This window comes from Coregonus clupeaformis, unplaced genomic scaffold, assembly GCF_020615455.1.
Source record: "Coregonus clupeaformis isolate EN_2021a unplaced genomic scaffold, ASM2061545v1 scaf0353, whole genome shotgun sequence".
Classification (NCBI taxonomy): domain Eukaryota; kingdom Metazoa; phylum Chordata; class Actinopteri; order Salmoniformes; family Salmonidae; genus Coregonus; species Coregonus clupeaformis.
Window position 1 is genome coordinate 178,662 of NW_025533808.1, and position 15,112 is coordinate 193,773.

At 41.8% G+C, this 15,112-nt stretch overlaps 1 protein-coding gene across 3 annotated transcripts in view; it reads right to left on the bottom strand.

Annotated features, from left to right (window-relative positions):
• The window catches only part of LOC123484548 (CSC1-like protein 2), a 97,642-nt gene that overhangs the window by 4,856 nt on the left and 77,674 nt on the right, over window positions 1-15,112 (bottom strand). For 2 of the 3 annotated variants that reach the window (XM_045215019.1, XM_045215017.1), the window contains 9 exons: window positions 13,936-14,089; window positions 11,725-11,831; window positions 8,976-9,062; window positions 7,967-8,032; window positions 7,512-7,674; window positions 7,322-7,427; window positions 1,494-1,661; window positions 1,201-1,337; window positions 978-1,061 (listed from right to left, as the gene is read on the bottom strand). In XM_045215019.1, coding sequence (XP_045070954.1) covers window positions 978-1,061; window positions 1,201-1,337; window positions 1,494-1,661; window positions 7,322-7,427; window positions 7,512-7,674; window positions 7,967-8,032; window positions 8,976-9,062; window positions 11,725-11,831; window positions 13,936-14,089 — 1,072 coding nt within the window. The remainder of the gene's footprint in view (window positions 1-977; window positions 1,062-1,200; window positions 1,338-1,493; window positions 1,662-7,321; window positions 7,428-7,511; window positions 7,675-7,966; window positions 8,033-8,975; window positions 9,063-11,724; window positions 11,832-13,935; window positions 14,090-15,112) is intronic. The other variant, XM_045215018.1, reaches the window with a different exon arrangement.

Sequence of the window (15,112 nt, forward strand, 5' to 3'; positions counted from 1 at the left end):
CCTTAAGGAATTTAACTCCTTTACTATTACAGATATATTATAATTGATATTAAGGCCTATTTAAAAGTGCTGCTGACTCCAAACAACCACTGGGACAGGGAATACCCAGGGAGCAAATTGTCAAAAGTTTATAATAATGATGGATTGGATTTATATAGCGCCTTTCAACCAACTTCGGTACTCAAAGCGCTTTAGATAATAAGGGGGAAACTCACCTCATCCACCACCAATGTGTGGCACCCACCTGGGTAATGCACGGAAACCATTTTGTGCCAGAACGCTCACCACACATCAGCTAGCATGGTGCAGAGGTGAGGAGTGATATATGCTAATTAAGGGGATGATTAGGTGGCCATGATATTCCATTTAGCAGACGCTTTTATCCAAAGCGACTTAGTCATGTGTACATACATTTTACATATGGGTGCTCTTGAGAAACAAACCCACTATCCTGGCGTTGCAAACGCCATGCTCTACCAACTGAGCCACAGAGGACCACATGAACATGGTGCATTTCTATCTTTTGTATTAAAAAAGATAGAGGAAGATAAGTATTTCCGATGACATGATCCGAAAACACTTGACATTGGCAGTGTTCAGGAGCATTAAAACCGTGATGCATCATGGGTAATTCATCATTGTGACTGACTGATCTACAAATATTGAGTAGTTATTTATGATGCAAGGTGATTTGTAGATCAGTCAGTCTCAACTTGCTTTTAAAGTGGGCTACAATGTCGAAGTACTGTATAGCTTCAAAAAATATTAAAGCTCTCATTTGGGCCAAAGTCAGATTGTTTGTCAAGGGAGCAAACAAACACACATTGTTGGCCCACTGGACAAAATGACGCATATTGTGCATTGCGATCACATTGGGCCAATGTCAGTGTGCTATCTGGACAGTTCCATTCTAGTCCCCCCACAATTCAACAGCTTGGAATACTCCAAAAACAAAAAGAATTGGCTTCTCTGCTTACCTGAGACTTATTAGAAGGAGAGAAGGTGCGGAGTGGTGGGCGGCCATTTTCAACCACGTCAACATCAGTTTCCTTGGTGTCAATCTGTTTGAGACCAGAGGGGGGAAGAAAGCGGGGAAAGAAGGGAAAAGAGCTATCAGAGATTCTCCTCTATGGTCCTCCTTGGCCTAAGTCTGCTACCTGAATTGAAGGACTGGACATTTGGCGTGTTGGTGAGCCGTACCTTGAGCACAGTGACCCGTACCTTGTAGTTGTGAGCGCTGAGGTACTTGAAGTGGCCGAAGCAGACGTGCGACAGGCATACCACAATGGTGATGATTAGGACCACCAAAGTGAACATGGACGTGGGGGTCACAAAGCCTGGGTTACAACACAGTGCAAAGAGACGGTAAGTTACAAGGTTTGACTTCAGGGCTCAGCCTCCGAATAAGGTGGTAAGTGTTAGGTACTAACACATCTTAACAATCCACTTTACCACTTAGTGTCTGGGAAGAAAAACATCCCCCAGTCCCTTACCTGTGCGCATGGTGGAAAAGAATAGCAGCCAAAAGAGACAGAGGATCGGAGCTGCCACCACCTGATTGACAGCACCCGAGTGGATTTTCTTGTCCAGTTTCGAGGGAAGGTAAGCGTAATACATGTTGTATCTATCCACCAGGTGCTTCAGCAGCATGTACATCAGACCTGGAAATAGGGAGACAACATTTTTTGGTTGAGAACTGTTGTTTAACCGATATAACTACTGAACATACACCTCCCCCCACCCGTTTTAAGTCTTTGCTGGAGACAACTGACATTCTGATAATAGTCTTTGCTTGCTCTTTGGGGGGTTAGACCTGGGTTGCTACAGTTGAAATCCCTGAGTTGAGGGCACGTGGCTGTCTTTTTAAAATCTGTTTATAGCACAGTACATGATGTCAACTCACTTTTGAAAGTGTTTGCATGTGACCTCTATCTTCAATAATTCTCTCCAGATTAAAGTATTTACTAAATTAACAACTGTGTGCTCACTTTTGCCCATTAAGCAAATGTTCCTTACTAAAGTAGACAATTGTATATTACCCATACTGAACACGAATGTATTATAATAAACAGTATGTACATATATGCAGGGGAATTCAAAATATAGTTGCATATTCAGTATGTCCAGAATATATTTATTTAATATACAGTTGAAGTCGGAAGTTTACATACACATACAGTGAGGGAAAAAAGTATTTGATCCCCTGCTGATTTTCTATGTTTGCCCACTGACAAAGAAATGATCAGTCTATAACAGACAGAATAACAAACAAAAAATCCATAAAAAGGCATGTAACATTTTTTATAAATTGATTTGCATTTTAATGAGGGAAATAAGTATTTGACCCCTCTCAATCAGAAAGATTTCTGGCTCCCAGGTGTCTTTTATACAGGTAACGAGCTGAGATTAGGAGCACACTCTTAAAGGGAGTGCTCCTAATCTCAGCTTGTTACCTGTATAAAAGACACCTGTCCACAGAAGCAATCAATCAATCAGATTCCAAACTCTCCACCATGGCCAAGACCAAAGAGCTCTCCAAGGATGTCAGGGACAAGATTGTAGACCTACACAAGGCTGGAATGGGCTACAAGACCATCGCCAAGCAGCTTGGTGAGAAGGTGACAACAGTTGGTGCGATTATTCGCAAATGGAAGAAACACAAAATAACTGTCAATCTCCCTCGGCCTGGGGCTCCATGCAAGATCTCACCTCGTGGAGTTGCAAGGATCATGAGAACGGTGAGGAATCAGCCCAGAACTACACGGGAGGATCTTGTCAATGATCTCAAGGCAGCTGGGACCATAGTCACCAAGAAAACAATTGGTAACACAGTATGCCGTGTAGGACTGAAATCCTGCAGCGCCCGCAAGGTCCCCCTGCTCAAGAAAGCACATATACAGGGCCGTCTGAAGTTTGCCATTGAACATCTGAATGATTCAGAGGAGAACTGGGTGAAAGTGTTGTGGTCAGATGAGACCAAAATCGAGCTCTTTGGCATCAACTCAACTCGCCGTGTTTGGAAGAGGAGGAATGCTGCCTATGACCCCAAGAACACCATCCCCACAGTCAAACATGGAGGTGGAAACTTTATGCTTTGGAGGTGTTTTTCTGCTAAGGGGACAGGACAACTTCACCGCATCAAAGGGACGATGGATGATCTTGGGTGAGAACCTCCTTCCCTCAGCCAGGGCATTGCAAACGGGTCGTGGATGGATATTCCAGCATGACAATGACCCAAAACACACGACCAAGGCAACAAAGGAGTGGCTCAAGAAGAAGCACATTAAGGTCCTGGAGTGGCCTAGCCAGTCTCCAGACCTTAATCCCATAGAAAATCTGTGGAGGGAGCTGAAGGTTCGAGTTGCCAAACGTCAGCCTCGAAACCTTAATGACTTGGAGAAGATCTGCAAAGAGGAGTGGAACAAAATTCCTCCTGAGATGTGTGCAAACCTGGTGGCCAACTACAAGAAACGTCTGACCTCTGTGATTGCCAACAAGGGTTTTACCACCAAGTACTAAGTCATGTTTTGCAGAGGGGTCAAATACTTATTTCCCTCATTAAAATGCAAATCAATTTATAAAAATTTTTACATGCATTTTTCTGGATGTTTTTGTTGTTATTCTGTCTCTCAATGTTAAAATAAACCTAACATTAAAATTATAGACTGATCATGTCTTTGTCAGTGGGCAAACGTACAAAATCAGCAGGGGATCAAATACTTTTTTTCCTCACTGAGTCATTAAAACTTGTTTTTCAACCACTCCACAAATTTCTTGTTAACAAACTATCGTTTTGGCAAATCGGTTAGGACATCTACTTTGTGCATGACAAGTAAATTTTCCAACAATTGTTTACAGACAGTTTATTTCACTTATAATTCACTGTATCACAATTCCAGTGGGTCAGAAGTTTACATACAATAAGTTGACTGTGCCTTTAAACAGCTTGGACAATTCCAGAAAATGATGTCATGGCTTTAGAAGCTTCTGATAGGCTAATTGACATCATTTGAGTCAATTGGAGGTGTACCTGTGGATGTATTTCAAGGCCTACCTTCAAATTCAGTGCCTCTTTGCTTGACATCATGGGAAAATCAAAAGAAATCAGCCAAGACCTCAGAAAAAAGATGGTAGACCTCCACAAGTCTGGTTCATCCTTGGGAGCAATTTCCAAATGCCTGAAGGTACCACGTTCATCTGTACAAACAATAGTACGCAAGTATAAACACCATGGGACCACGCAGCCGTCATACCGCTCAGGAAGGAGACGCGTTCTGTCTCCTAGAGATGAACGTACTTCGGTGCGAAAAGTGCAAATCAATCCCAGAACATCAGCAAAGGAACTTGTGAAGATGCTGGAGGAAACAGGTACAAAAGTATCTATATCCACAGTAAAACGAGTCCTATATCGACATAACCTGAAAGGCCGCTCAGCAAGGAAGAAGCCACTGCTCCAAAACCGCCATAAAAAAGCCAGACTACGGTTTGCAACTGCACATGGGGACAAAGATCATACTTATTGGAGAAATGTCCTCTGGTCTGATTAAACAAAAATAGAACTGTTTGGCCATAATGACCATCATTATGTTTGGAGGAAAAAGAGGGATGCTTGCAAGCTGAAGAACACCATCCCAACCGTGATGCACGGGGGTGGCAGCATCATGCTGTGGGGGTGCTTTGCTGCAGGAGGGACTGGTGCACTTCACAAAATCGATGGCATCATGAGGAAGGACAATTATGTGGATATATTGAAGCAACGTCTCAAGACATCAGTCAGGAAGTTAAAGCTTGGTCGCAAATGGGTCTTCCAAATGGACAATGACCCCAAGCATACTTCCAAAGTTTTGATAAATGGCTTAAGGACAACAAAGTCAAGGTACTGGAGTGGCCATCACAAAGCCCTGACCTAAATCCTGTAGAACATTTGTGGGAAGAACTGAAAACCATGTGCGAGCAAGGAGGCCTACAAACCTGACTCAGTTACACCAGCTCTGTCAGGAGGAATGGGCCAAAATTCACCCAACTTATTGTGATAAGCTTGTGGAAGGCTACCCGAAATATTTGACCCAAGTTAAACAATTTAAAGGCAATGCTACCAAATACTAATTGAGTGTATGTAAACTTCTGACACACTGGGAATGTGATGAAAGAAATAAAAGCTGAAATAAAATCACTTTCTCTACTATTATTCTGACATTTCACATTCTTAAAATAAAGTGGTGATCCTAACTGACCTAAGACAGGGAAGTTTTACTAGGATAAAATGTCAGGAATTGTGAAAAACTGAGTTTAAATGTATTTGGCTAAGGTGTACGTAAACTTCAGACTTCAACTTGTATATATATATATATATATATATATATATATATATAAATAACTTATGTATCACTATGAACTTATATTTAACAAATACAATTATTTTCACTATGGACAGGCCTGTCTTTCCAAGTACAGTGCCTTCAGAAAGTATTCACACCCGTTGACTTTTTCCACATTTTGTTGTGTTACAGCCTGACTATATAAATGTATTAAATGAATATGTTTTGTCACTGGCCTACACACAATACCCCATAATGTCAAAGTGGAATTATGTTTTTCAAAATGTTTACAAATTAATTACAAATAAAAAGCTGAAATGTCTTGAGTCAATAAGTATTCAACCCCTTTGTTATGGCAAGCCTAATAAGTAAGTTCAGGAATAAAAATGTGCTTAACAAGTCACATAATAAGTTGCATGGACACACTGTGTGCAATAATAGTGCTTAACATGTTTTTTAAATGACTACTTTATCTCTGTACCCCACACATACAATTATCTGTAAGGTCCCTCAGTCGAGCAGTGAATTTCAAACACAGATTCAACCACAAAGATCAGGGAGGTTTTCCAATGAAAGGGCAAAGAAGGGCACCTATTGGTAGATGGGTATAAAAAAAGCTGCCATTGAATATACTGTATCTGTGAGCATGGTGAAGTTAATTACACTTTGGATGGTGTATCAATACACCCAGTCACTACAGGTGTCCTTCCTAACTCAGTTGCCGGAGAGGAAGGAAACCGCTCAGTGATTTCACCATGAGGCTAATGGTGACTTTAAAACAGTTACAGAGTTTAATGGCTGTGATAGGAGAAAACTGAGGATGGATCAACAACAGTGTAGTTACTCCACAATACTAACCTATTTGATAGAGTGAAAAGAAGGAAGCCTGTCCAGAATAAAAATATACCAAAACATGCATCCTGTTTTCAAGACACTTAAGTAATACTGCTAAATTTTTTGCAAAGCAATTAACTTTTTGTCCTGAATACAAAGTGTTATGTTTGGGGCAAATCCAATACAACACATTACTGAGTACCACTCTCCATATTTTCAAGCATAGTGATGGCTGCATCATATTATGGGTATGCTTGTAATCGTTAAGGACTGGGGAGTTTTTCAGGATAAAAAAGAAGCGGAATGGAGCTAGGCACAGGCAAAATCCTAGAGGAAAACCTGGTTCAGTCTGCTTTCCACCAGACAGTAGCCTATATCACAAGGCCAAATGTACACTGGAGTTATTTACCAAAAAGACAGTATGTTCCTAAGCGGCCGAGTTACAGTTTTGACTTAAATCTACTTTAAGATCTATGGCAAGACCTGAAAATGTTTGTCTAACAATGTTCAACAACTAATCTGACAGAGCTTAAAGAATTTAGAAAATAATAATGGGCAAATGTAGCACAATCCAGGTGTGGAAAGCTCTTAAGAGACTTACCCAGAAAGACTCACAGCTGTAATCGCTGCTAAATGTGCTTCTACAAAGTATTGACTCAGGGGTGTGAATACTCACATAAATTGGATATTTATGCATTTCATTTCCAATACATTTGCTAAATATTTTGAAAACATGTATTTACTTTGTCATTATAGGGTATTATGTGTAGATGGATTAAAAAAAACAGATGTTTCATCCATTTTGAATTCAGGCTGTAACAACAAAATGTGGAATAAGTCAAGGGGTATGAATACTTTCTGAAGGCACTGTATGTCTTAGTAAAGATACATTGCATATTGTACCTATACAGTGCTTTTACAAAGAGATGCACAGTAGTGATATATTAATACTGTATGTACACACCAGGAGTGGGTAAGCCTGTTCTTGCCGTAATGCAGTGTTAAGTTTTCCCTCATTTCCTTGGTGATTCATTCTGACTCATACAAAGAACTGCCAGTAGGTAGTCCTCCCTCTCCCCAGTCTCTCTTCCCGTACTCCGTCTCTCACTTTCTCCTCCCTCTCTCCCTCTTACCCCTTTCCCTCTCTGGGGAGAGGTGGGCTGACTCACCAAAGGGGACGATGATTGGACAGGTGATGCTGTACGTCATAACTACAGTGAAGACACACATCATCCAGGCGTAGGCCGCTCCGAACTGGAATTCAAACGCTTGATGCTGTAGACCCAGAAACATTCAGTATTGAAAAGTCAATTGAACTTTGAGCACAGCAGCGGCAATATATTCCTTAAGAACTCTTACCCTCTTTACGTTACGCCTCTCTGCAGAGGAACGGGCCAGGGACAGTCGGATCATATACATCAGCAAGCCTGGAATCCGCAGCAGATCCATGGCGTTACCGATAAATGCTGAGGCGATGACATAGTTGACAAAGAAGGCTCCGTTGTCAGGGAGGAAGACACACCTTAAACGAGGGGGAGGCACCACCAGTGCGATTAGATAGCATTTACCATAGTACTGTAAATACATGTCACTGGTATTTACTAGTAATGGCCTGACAAATCACACAGTACTTATGCTTTGGTTTCATTGAGACAAACACTTATGTGCCTTAATGTACCAGGTGGTTAGCAATTGTGTTGAAAGTACAGTGCCAGGACGTACTAGATATTTCCCCCATAATACCAGGCAAATACCAGCTGTAACAGGACTGGATCTTAATTACAGTCCTCCTTTATAAAAATAGAAATACTTACTCAAATCTGACAGTGGCGTCAGCAAGGAATTTCTTATCAAACAACCAGCGGAAGAAGACATCCAAACTGTATTAAAAGCAACCAAAAAAATGAAATCAAATTAGCTTTTCTGTTGGGTCATAATTTGGACGAAATCTGTAGGCAGACATTGGTTGATTATTCATGTGCCATTTATTCGATAAAGTAATTTGGCAAAAACAGAGCAAGACCGATCTCTACAAGGCATTTGGGTCAAGGTGGACTTGCACAGCCAGGCAATGTAACTTCCTACCTAGGGCCAAGGAAAACTACTGTATTTCACCTGCTGATTTCTATGGCTAAACCTCTTCTCTTTCCAGGTGCCAGCTATAACATTTGCCTCTACATTTACCATTTCATGTACAGGTATATTTCAAAGTCTTCTATGATGGCATAAGAAATATAGCAACAGCTTAGGTTTTGGGGTTATTAATTAGATTCTCTGGGACTTTTGTATACTTTTTAGCCAGTAGTTCGGAAAGTAGCGCTCACGAGCCAAAGGTGGCCCCCGAAAATTGCGTACTACGTCACATATGTGCAGATATGTGCACCATGTCAATGCGCTCTCTTTTGCTCTGCTATGTGTGTATCTTGCTAGCTGTCACTCAAATGGAGAGGGGCTGAAGCTCATTGGCAAAACTCGAATTGCTAGGCGGCCCGGACCGACATGGGGGAAAATCTAGGGAAAATGACGCAGCACAGCTTCCAGAAAAACAGTCGCTTTCAAACTAGGGATTTCGTGGCTAATTGAGGGAAGACAGTAATTCCGCTCATAGATTATGCATGAACTACACATTGACACATCCAGCACAAAGATGTAGGATAAAAAAATACTTAGTAGATGCCAAAGTTCCAGAGCATGTCTAAGGGATTTCATAGGGGATATTATAAAAATATTGAAGGGGTATATTCCCTTAGTTGAAATAACCAATGACCCGCATGAAATGTTTTGCGCCTTTAAAACATAGATAGTACATCATTTAACAGGTACCTGCTAAGACCCAGTGAAGGCAGCAAGAGGACCATGAAGATGAGGAAGGTGTAGCACTTGTGCATGGTGGTCCGGTTCTCCCCCGACCTGCCCATGAAAAAACAGAGAAAAATACCAATGTCACTGAAGGAGCATTACATCACTTACATGATGATAATGGTTTATTTCATTTAGTTGAATGTGTACTATGGCGGTTAAAAGCTGAATGACAGTAACACATACAAGAAACACATTTCAATTAATAAAATGAGATACAACAAATTGAACAAAATCAAAACGTCTGGGAGTTGAGGCAAGAAGGGAGGTAGAACGGTCTGAGCGGTGGAGGGAGGAGGGAGCATCTTGGTCACAGTCACAGCCAGGGATGTCAGTGGTCATATCAGGTCCGCAGCCATCAGCACACCTCGCTGTCCACGACGTCCCCAGCCTCTCCTTATGGATTCTGTAGGTAGCTGGCTAGCTACTCCTCTACACTACTAATTTGTAGTACCCACTTGGGTGATGCACCGGCAGCCGCTGGCGCCAGAAAGCCATCGGTAATCGTCAGAGTATTCATCATCTCTACAATTATACTAATTGAAGTGTGTGTGATCATTAGAAAACCCAAAATCAAGAACAGATTGAGTGGAAATTATATAGGTCAACTGAAAGAAACCCCTCCCATATATTTTGGTTATTCCCCATTGTCAACATCACATCTGCACAAAGAGCTGTCGGAATTAAAGATCTCTCAGAACATAACCTTAATGGCCACATGTACTCTTAAAGATCCAATGCAGCCGTTTTTATCTCAATATCAAATAATTTCTGGGTAACAATTAAGTACCTTACTGTGATTGTTTTAAAAGAAAATGGTCAAAAAGAAACAAAAATAGCTTCTCCGCGGTCACAGACTTGTTGAGCAATTATTACAAAATGAGGGAAAAGCAGCACAATATGATGAGTAAAGTATTTTGCTAAACTATTTTGAACTGGAATAAATACTGCACTATTAACAATTACCAACACAATTCCAGTCAAAATAGATTGTAAGAAATACTGTAGCCATTACTATATCCAACCCAACTGTTTGTTACCACTATCATCCCAGTGGTTCAAACTTTTTGACCCGTTACCCCCAAAAAGGAGTGGTACAAAACTTGCAACCCCCCACGCACGCACATGCATGTGTGCACACGTAAACATGCGTCCACAATCGCTGTGTAAGTGTAGCCTGTCATTACTGCCATAAACGGTGAGGCATAAACTGCTCTTTACACCTGCATGTGGATCTGAAGGGCATTCATTTTAGTAGCCAATGTCAACTAGGGATATATCATGTCACTACTCTGAAGTCAACGCAGTGGCCTTGTGGTTAGAGTGTTCGCCCTGAGATTGGAAGGTTGTGAGTTCAATCCCTGGCTGAGTCATACCACAAAGACTGTAAAAATGGGACCTGATGCGTCTCTGCTTGGCAGTATTAAGGAGATACTGTAGATTGGGGGTAAGGCCCTGTGGTAGACTAGCGTCCTGTCCAGGGGGTGTACTTGTACATCAAGCTGCCTCACGCTACAGAAACAGGAGATCGGCTCCTGCCGTTATGGCTCTCACAAGCTCGTGAAAGGCTCCTTACTTACTCTGGAGTCCAGACAGAGCAAGCTAAATTATACAGCCTACTTGTAGCGGAGGTTGCAGGATCAGATGGAAAGCATGCCACAGAAAAACGAACTTTGGAGACTGGAAGGGCAAAGGGGCATGTGCTTATTATTATTATTATTATTATTATTATTACTCTCTACACAGGTAGAGCCCTATGTGCACGTGCCTGCCACTGAGGCATGTGCTCCTATTTCACATAACACAAATGACAGAGACATAGTCTGACATAACCCGGGAAATATGAACAAAGGAAATCATACATTGAATTAAATAAACAGCACTTCTACCTCATGAGTCTTGCGAACGTTCATGAGCACAATAAACATTGCGCGAGCCCACTCAAAGGGTAAGAAATGGTAAATGAAAATGTATCGTATCAAACATGAAACAGAAATGTCTAAGTGTTGCAATAAACGTTACGGGAATGGAATGATGAAACGCTAGCAATTATTGTAGGATTACATGGAATATATATTTTCCACATATGCATTTAAACATTTGAAAGCAAAAGCAAACATTTCAACAAGAGAACAAAGCACTCTCTACTGGCAGGAGTTTGGAGAGCACAAGTGGAGATATGCGCCTATGCTACACCTTCACCACAGTAGCCTAAATGCAAGCTTTTCAATCAATTTTGACATACCAAAAGACCAGTAGGCCTATGATAGTAATTGTTGCAGATTGCAGATTTTCTGTACTGCAAATCAGCAATCTGTTCGCTAGCTCACCCGACCTGTGTTGATTGAGAGTTTTCTGGTCCAATCAGAGGGCAGTGTGTGCGTTTTACTAGTCAATCGGTTCCTGCCTTCTAGGGAGTTTTTCCTAGCCACTGTGCTTCTGCCTCTGCATTGCTTGCTCTTTGGGGTTTTAAGCTGAGTATCTGTAAAGCACTTTGCTGATGTAAAAGGGCTTTATAAAATACATCTGATTGATTGATAACTCTCATAACTCAGGAAAGAGCAACTCCAGTCCCCGCTGTGTGTGCTGATTTCTGTTCTTTACACCAAATCAGCAACCCATTTGGACCTGGAAAATCCCTAGGACCAGTATGGCCTAACCCTCGGTGCAACTTGCAAAAGCATATAGCTAACGATAGGAAAGTGAACAGTACCTCGTCCAGTGTTTCTCGAAGAAAGCAGAGTAGTAGACGATGGTGGGCAGCAGGGCAGAGAAAGCCCACAGGAGCAAAGTGGGGAAGAACTGGGTGACGATGGGGTTCTGGAGAAAAAGGACAGGAGGGAACAGAAGAAAGACACTTCCTCAATAGTCAACAAAGCCTTGCTCCTCAAAGGCCCTCAGATTCAGCACTGTACCAAAAAGCTTTAGATTCTGTCCAACTGCAATCTGTAACACCATGCTAAGAACAATGACTCATTTCTCACTGAGCAAAGTATTAAGGCAGGGTATGACTATTAAATTACGGCAGAAGCATTGCTGGTTTTCATTCTTACCCTCTTATCAAGGACTGAATCAGACCTGGGAAAGCAGGGTTGTGTTCATTAAGGGAAGGAAATGGAAAGGGACTACCTGGAATTCACCAGTAACAATGGTAATTTTTCATTTTCCGTTGCAAAACCTTTTAAAATGTTATTTTGTGGTCTACCCTAACACAGTGTTTTTCAAACCTCTCCTCTGGGATCCCCAGACGTTTCACAATCTTGTTGTAGCCCTGAACTAGCTCTCAACTAAATTACCTGGTCAAAGGCTTGATGATTAGTTGGCAAGTTGAATCAGGTTGGCTAGCTCTGGAATATATCAAATACAGTGAGGGAAAAAAGTATTTGATCCCCTGCTGATTTTGTACGTTTGCCCACTAACAAAGAAATTATCAGTCTATGATATTAATGGTAGGTTTATTTGAACAGTGAGAGACAGAATAACAACAAAAAAATCCAGAAAAACGCATGTCAAAAATGTTATAAATTGATTTGCATTTTAATGAGGGAAATAAGTATTTGACCCCTCTGCAAAACATGACTTAGTACTTGGTGGCAAAACCCTTGTTGGCAATCACAGAGGTCAGACGTTTCTTGTAGTTGGCCACCAGGTTTGCACACATCTCAGGAGGGATTTTGTCCCATTCCTCTTTGCAGATCTTCTCCAAGTCATTAAGGTTTCGAGGCTGACGTTTGGCAACTCGAACCTTCAGCTCCCTCCACAGATTTTCTATGGGATTAAGGTCTGGAGACCGGCTAGGCCACTCCAGGACCTTAATGTGCTTCTTCTTGAGCCACTCCTTTGTTGCCTTGGCCGTGTGTTTGACGGTGTGTTTGACGGTGGGGATGGTGTTCTTGGGGTCATAGGCAGCATTCCTCCTCCTCCAAACATGGCGAGTTGAGTTGATGCCAAAGAGCTCCATTTTGGTCTCATCAAATCATTCAGATGTTCATTGGCAAACTTCAGACGGGCATGTATATGTGCTTTCTTGAGCAGGGGGACCTTGCGGGCGCTGCAGGATTTCAGTCCTTCACGGCGTAGTGTGTTACCAATTGTTTTCTTGGTGACTATGGTCCCAGCTGCCTTGAGATCATTGATAAGATCCTCCCGTGTAGTTCTGGGCTGATTCCTCACCATTCTCATGATCATTGCAACTCCACGAGGTGAGATCTTGCATGGAGCCCCAGGCCGAGGGAGATTGACAGTTATTTTGTGTTTCTTCCATTTGCGAATAATCGCACCAACTGTTGTCACCTTCTCACCAAGCTGCTTGGCGATGGTCTTGTAGCCCATTCCAGCCTTGTGTTGATCTACAATCTTGTCCCTGACATCCTTGGAGAGCTAGTTGGTCTTGGCCATGGTGGAGAGTTTGGAATCTGATTGATTGATTGCTTCTGTGGACAGGTGTCTTTTGTACAGGTAACAAACTGAGATTAGGAGCACTCCCTTTAAGAGTGTGCTCCTAATCTCAGCTCGTTACCTGTATAAAAGACACCTGGGAGCCAGAAATCTTTTTGATTGAGAGGGGGTCAAATACTTATTTCCGTCATTAAAATGCAAATCAATTTATAACATTTTTCTGGATTTTTGTTGTTGTTATTCTGTCTCTCACTGTTCAAATAAACCTACCATTAAAATGATAGACTGATCATTTCTTTGTCAGTGGGCAAACGTACAAAATCAGCAGGGGATCAAATACTTTTTTCCCCTCACTGTACATGGAACGGCTGGGGGTCCCCAAGGAGAGGTTTAAGAACCACTGCCCTAATAAACACAACCCAGATGACTAAGGACCTGTGTGGCAGAGGCTGCTAGACCAGCCAGGCCACAACAAAACCTTTGATATGTAGTGAAATACATTGGGGGATATCGAAGATTTCCTTACATTGAGATACTCCACAGGCTTGGTGACGTTAAACTTGTCCATCGTGGAGATAATGATGGCGGGTGTAGTGAGAAAGAAGAGCAGGAGGAAAAGGATGCAGTTGATGATGAAGCAGCGAATCCACCAGGAAATCCCCCCCAACGATAAGTGCTCCCTGTCAGAGAGAAGTTGACATACACAGAGATCATTTGTAAACCATCCAGCATTTAAACAAGTCATCCCAACATGCACATTAAAGTGTTACCTTCATATCAGACTTAATACAATACCTTCTGCTAAGGTAATATAAATAAGAAAAATAGAACACACTAGTGTTGGTGTTCATCACTTAAAAGATGTCAAAATCCAAAGATTTGTTGATATCAAATCTATTGAACAAAATTCAGTGAACGAGATAACACCACACCCGTGTACACACGCACATACTACTATTCTGTTTTACGGGTCCTGACAAATTGTGCTATTATTTTTATTTATTTTTGCTGATCTTCTAATATTATCGCCATGGTTTCCTATGACCGAAAATAGCTTCTGGATATCAGAACAACGATCCTCGATTTGGAGGAGGATTTCTACTTCAATGAGTTGGTGGCGAAGGACATACTGCTCATCCAGGACCAGGCCCAAATCCCTGACATTCGAGAAAGGATAGAGGCGGTGTTATAGAGGCTTGCGTGTGGGATACCTGAAGAGACTATGTCAGCGAGTGGATAAACCACCTCTACCCTCCGTTCTATTGGTGAATGTGCAATCACTGGAGAATAAACTGGATGAGCTCCGTTTGAGACTATCCTATCAACGTATTTTGAAGAAATCTAATATCCTATGTTTCTCCAAATCGTGGCTGAACAAGGACATGGAAAATATAAATCTAGCTGGTTTTTCTATACATCAGCAGGACATAACTGCAGCGTTGGGTAAACTCAAGGGTGGTGGTGTGCGGCTCTTTGATGCACGATATCTAATATTACGGAAGTCGAGGTTCTGCTCGCCTGAGCGAGAATACCTCATGATAAACTGTAGACCATAACATTTACCAAGAGAGTTTTAATCTATATTTTTCGTAGCTGTCTATTTACCACCACAAACCGATGCTGGCTTACACTAAAACCACACTCAACGAGCTGTATAAGGCCATAAACAAACAAGAAAATGCTCATCCAGAGGCGGCACTCCT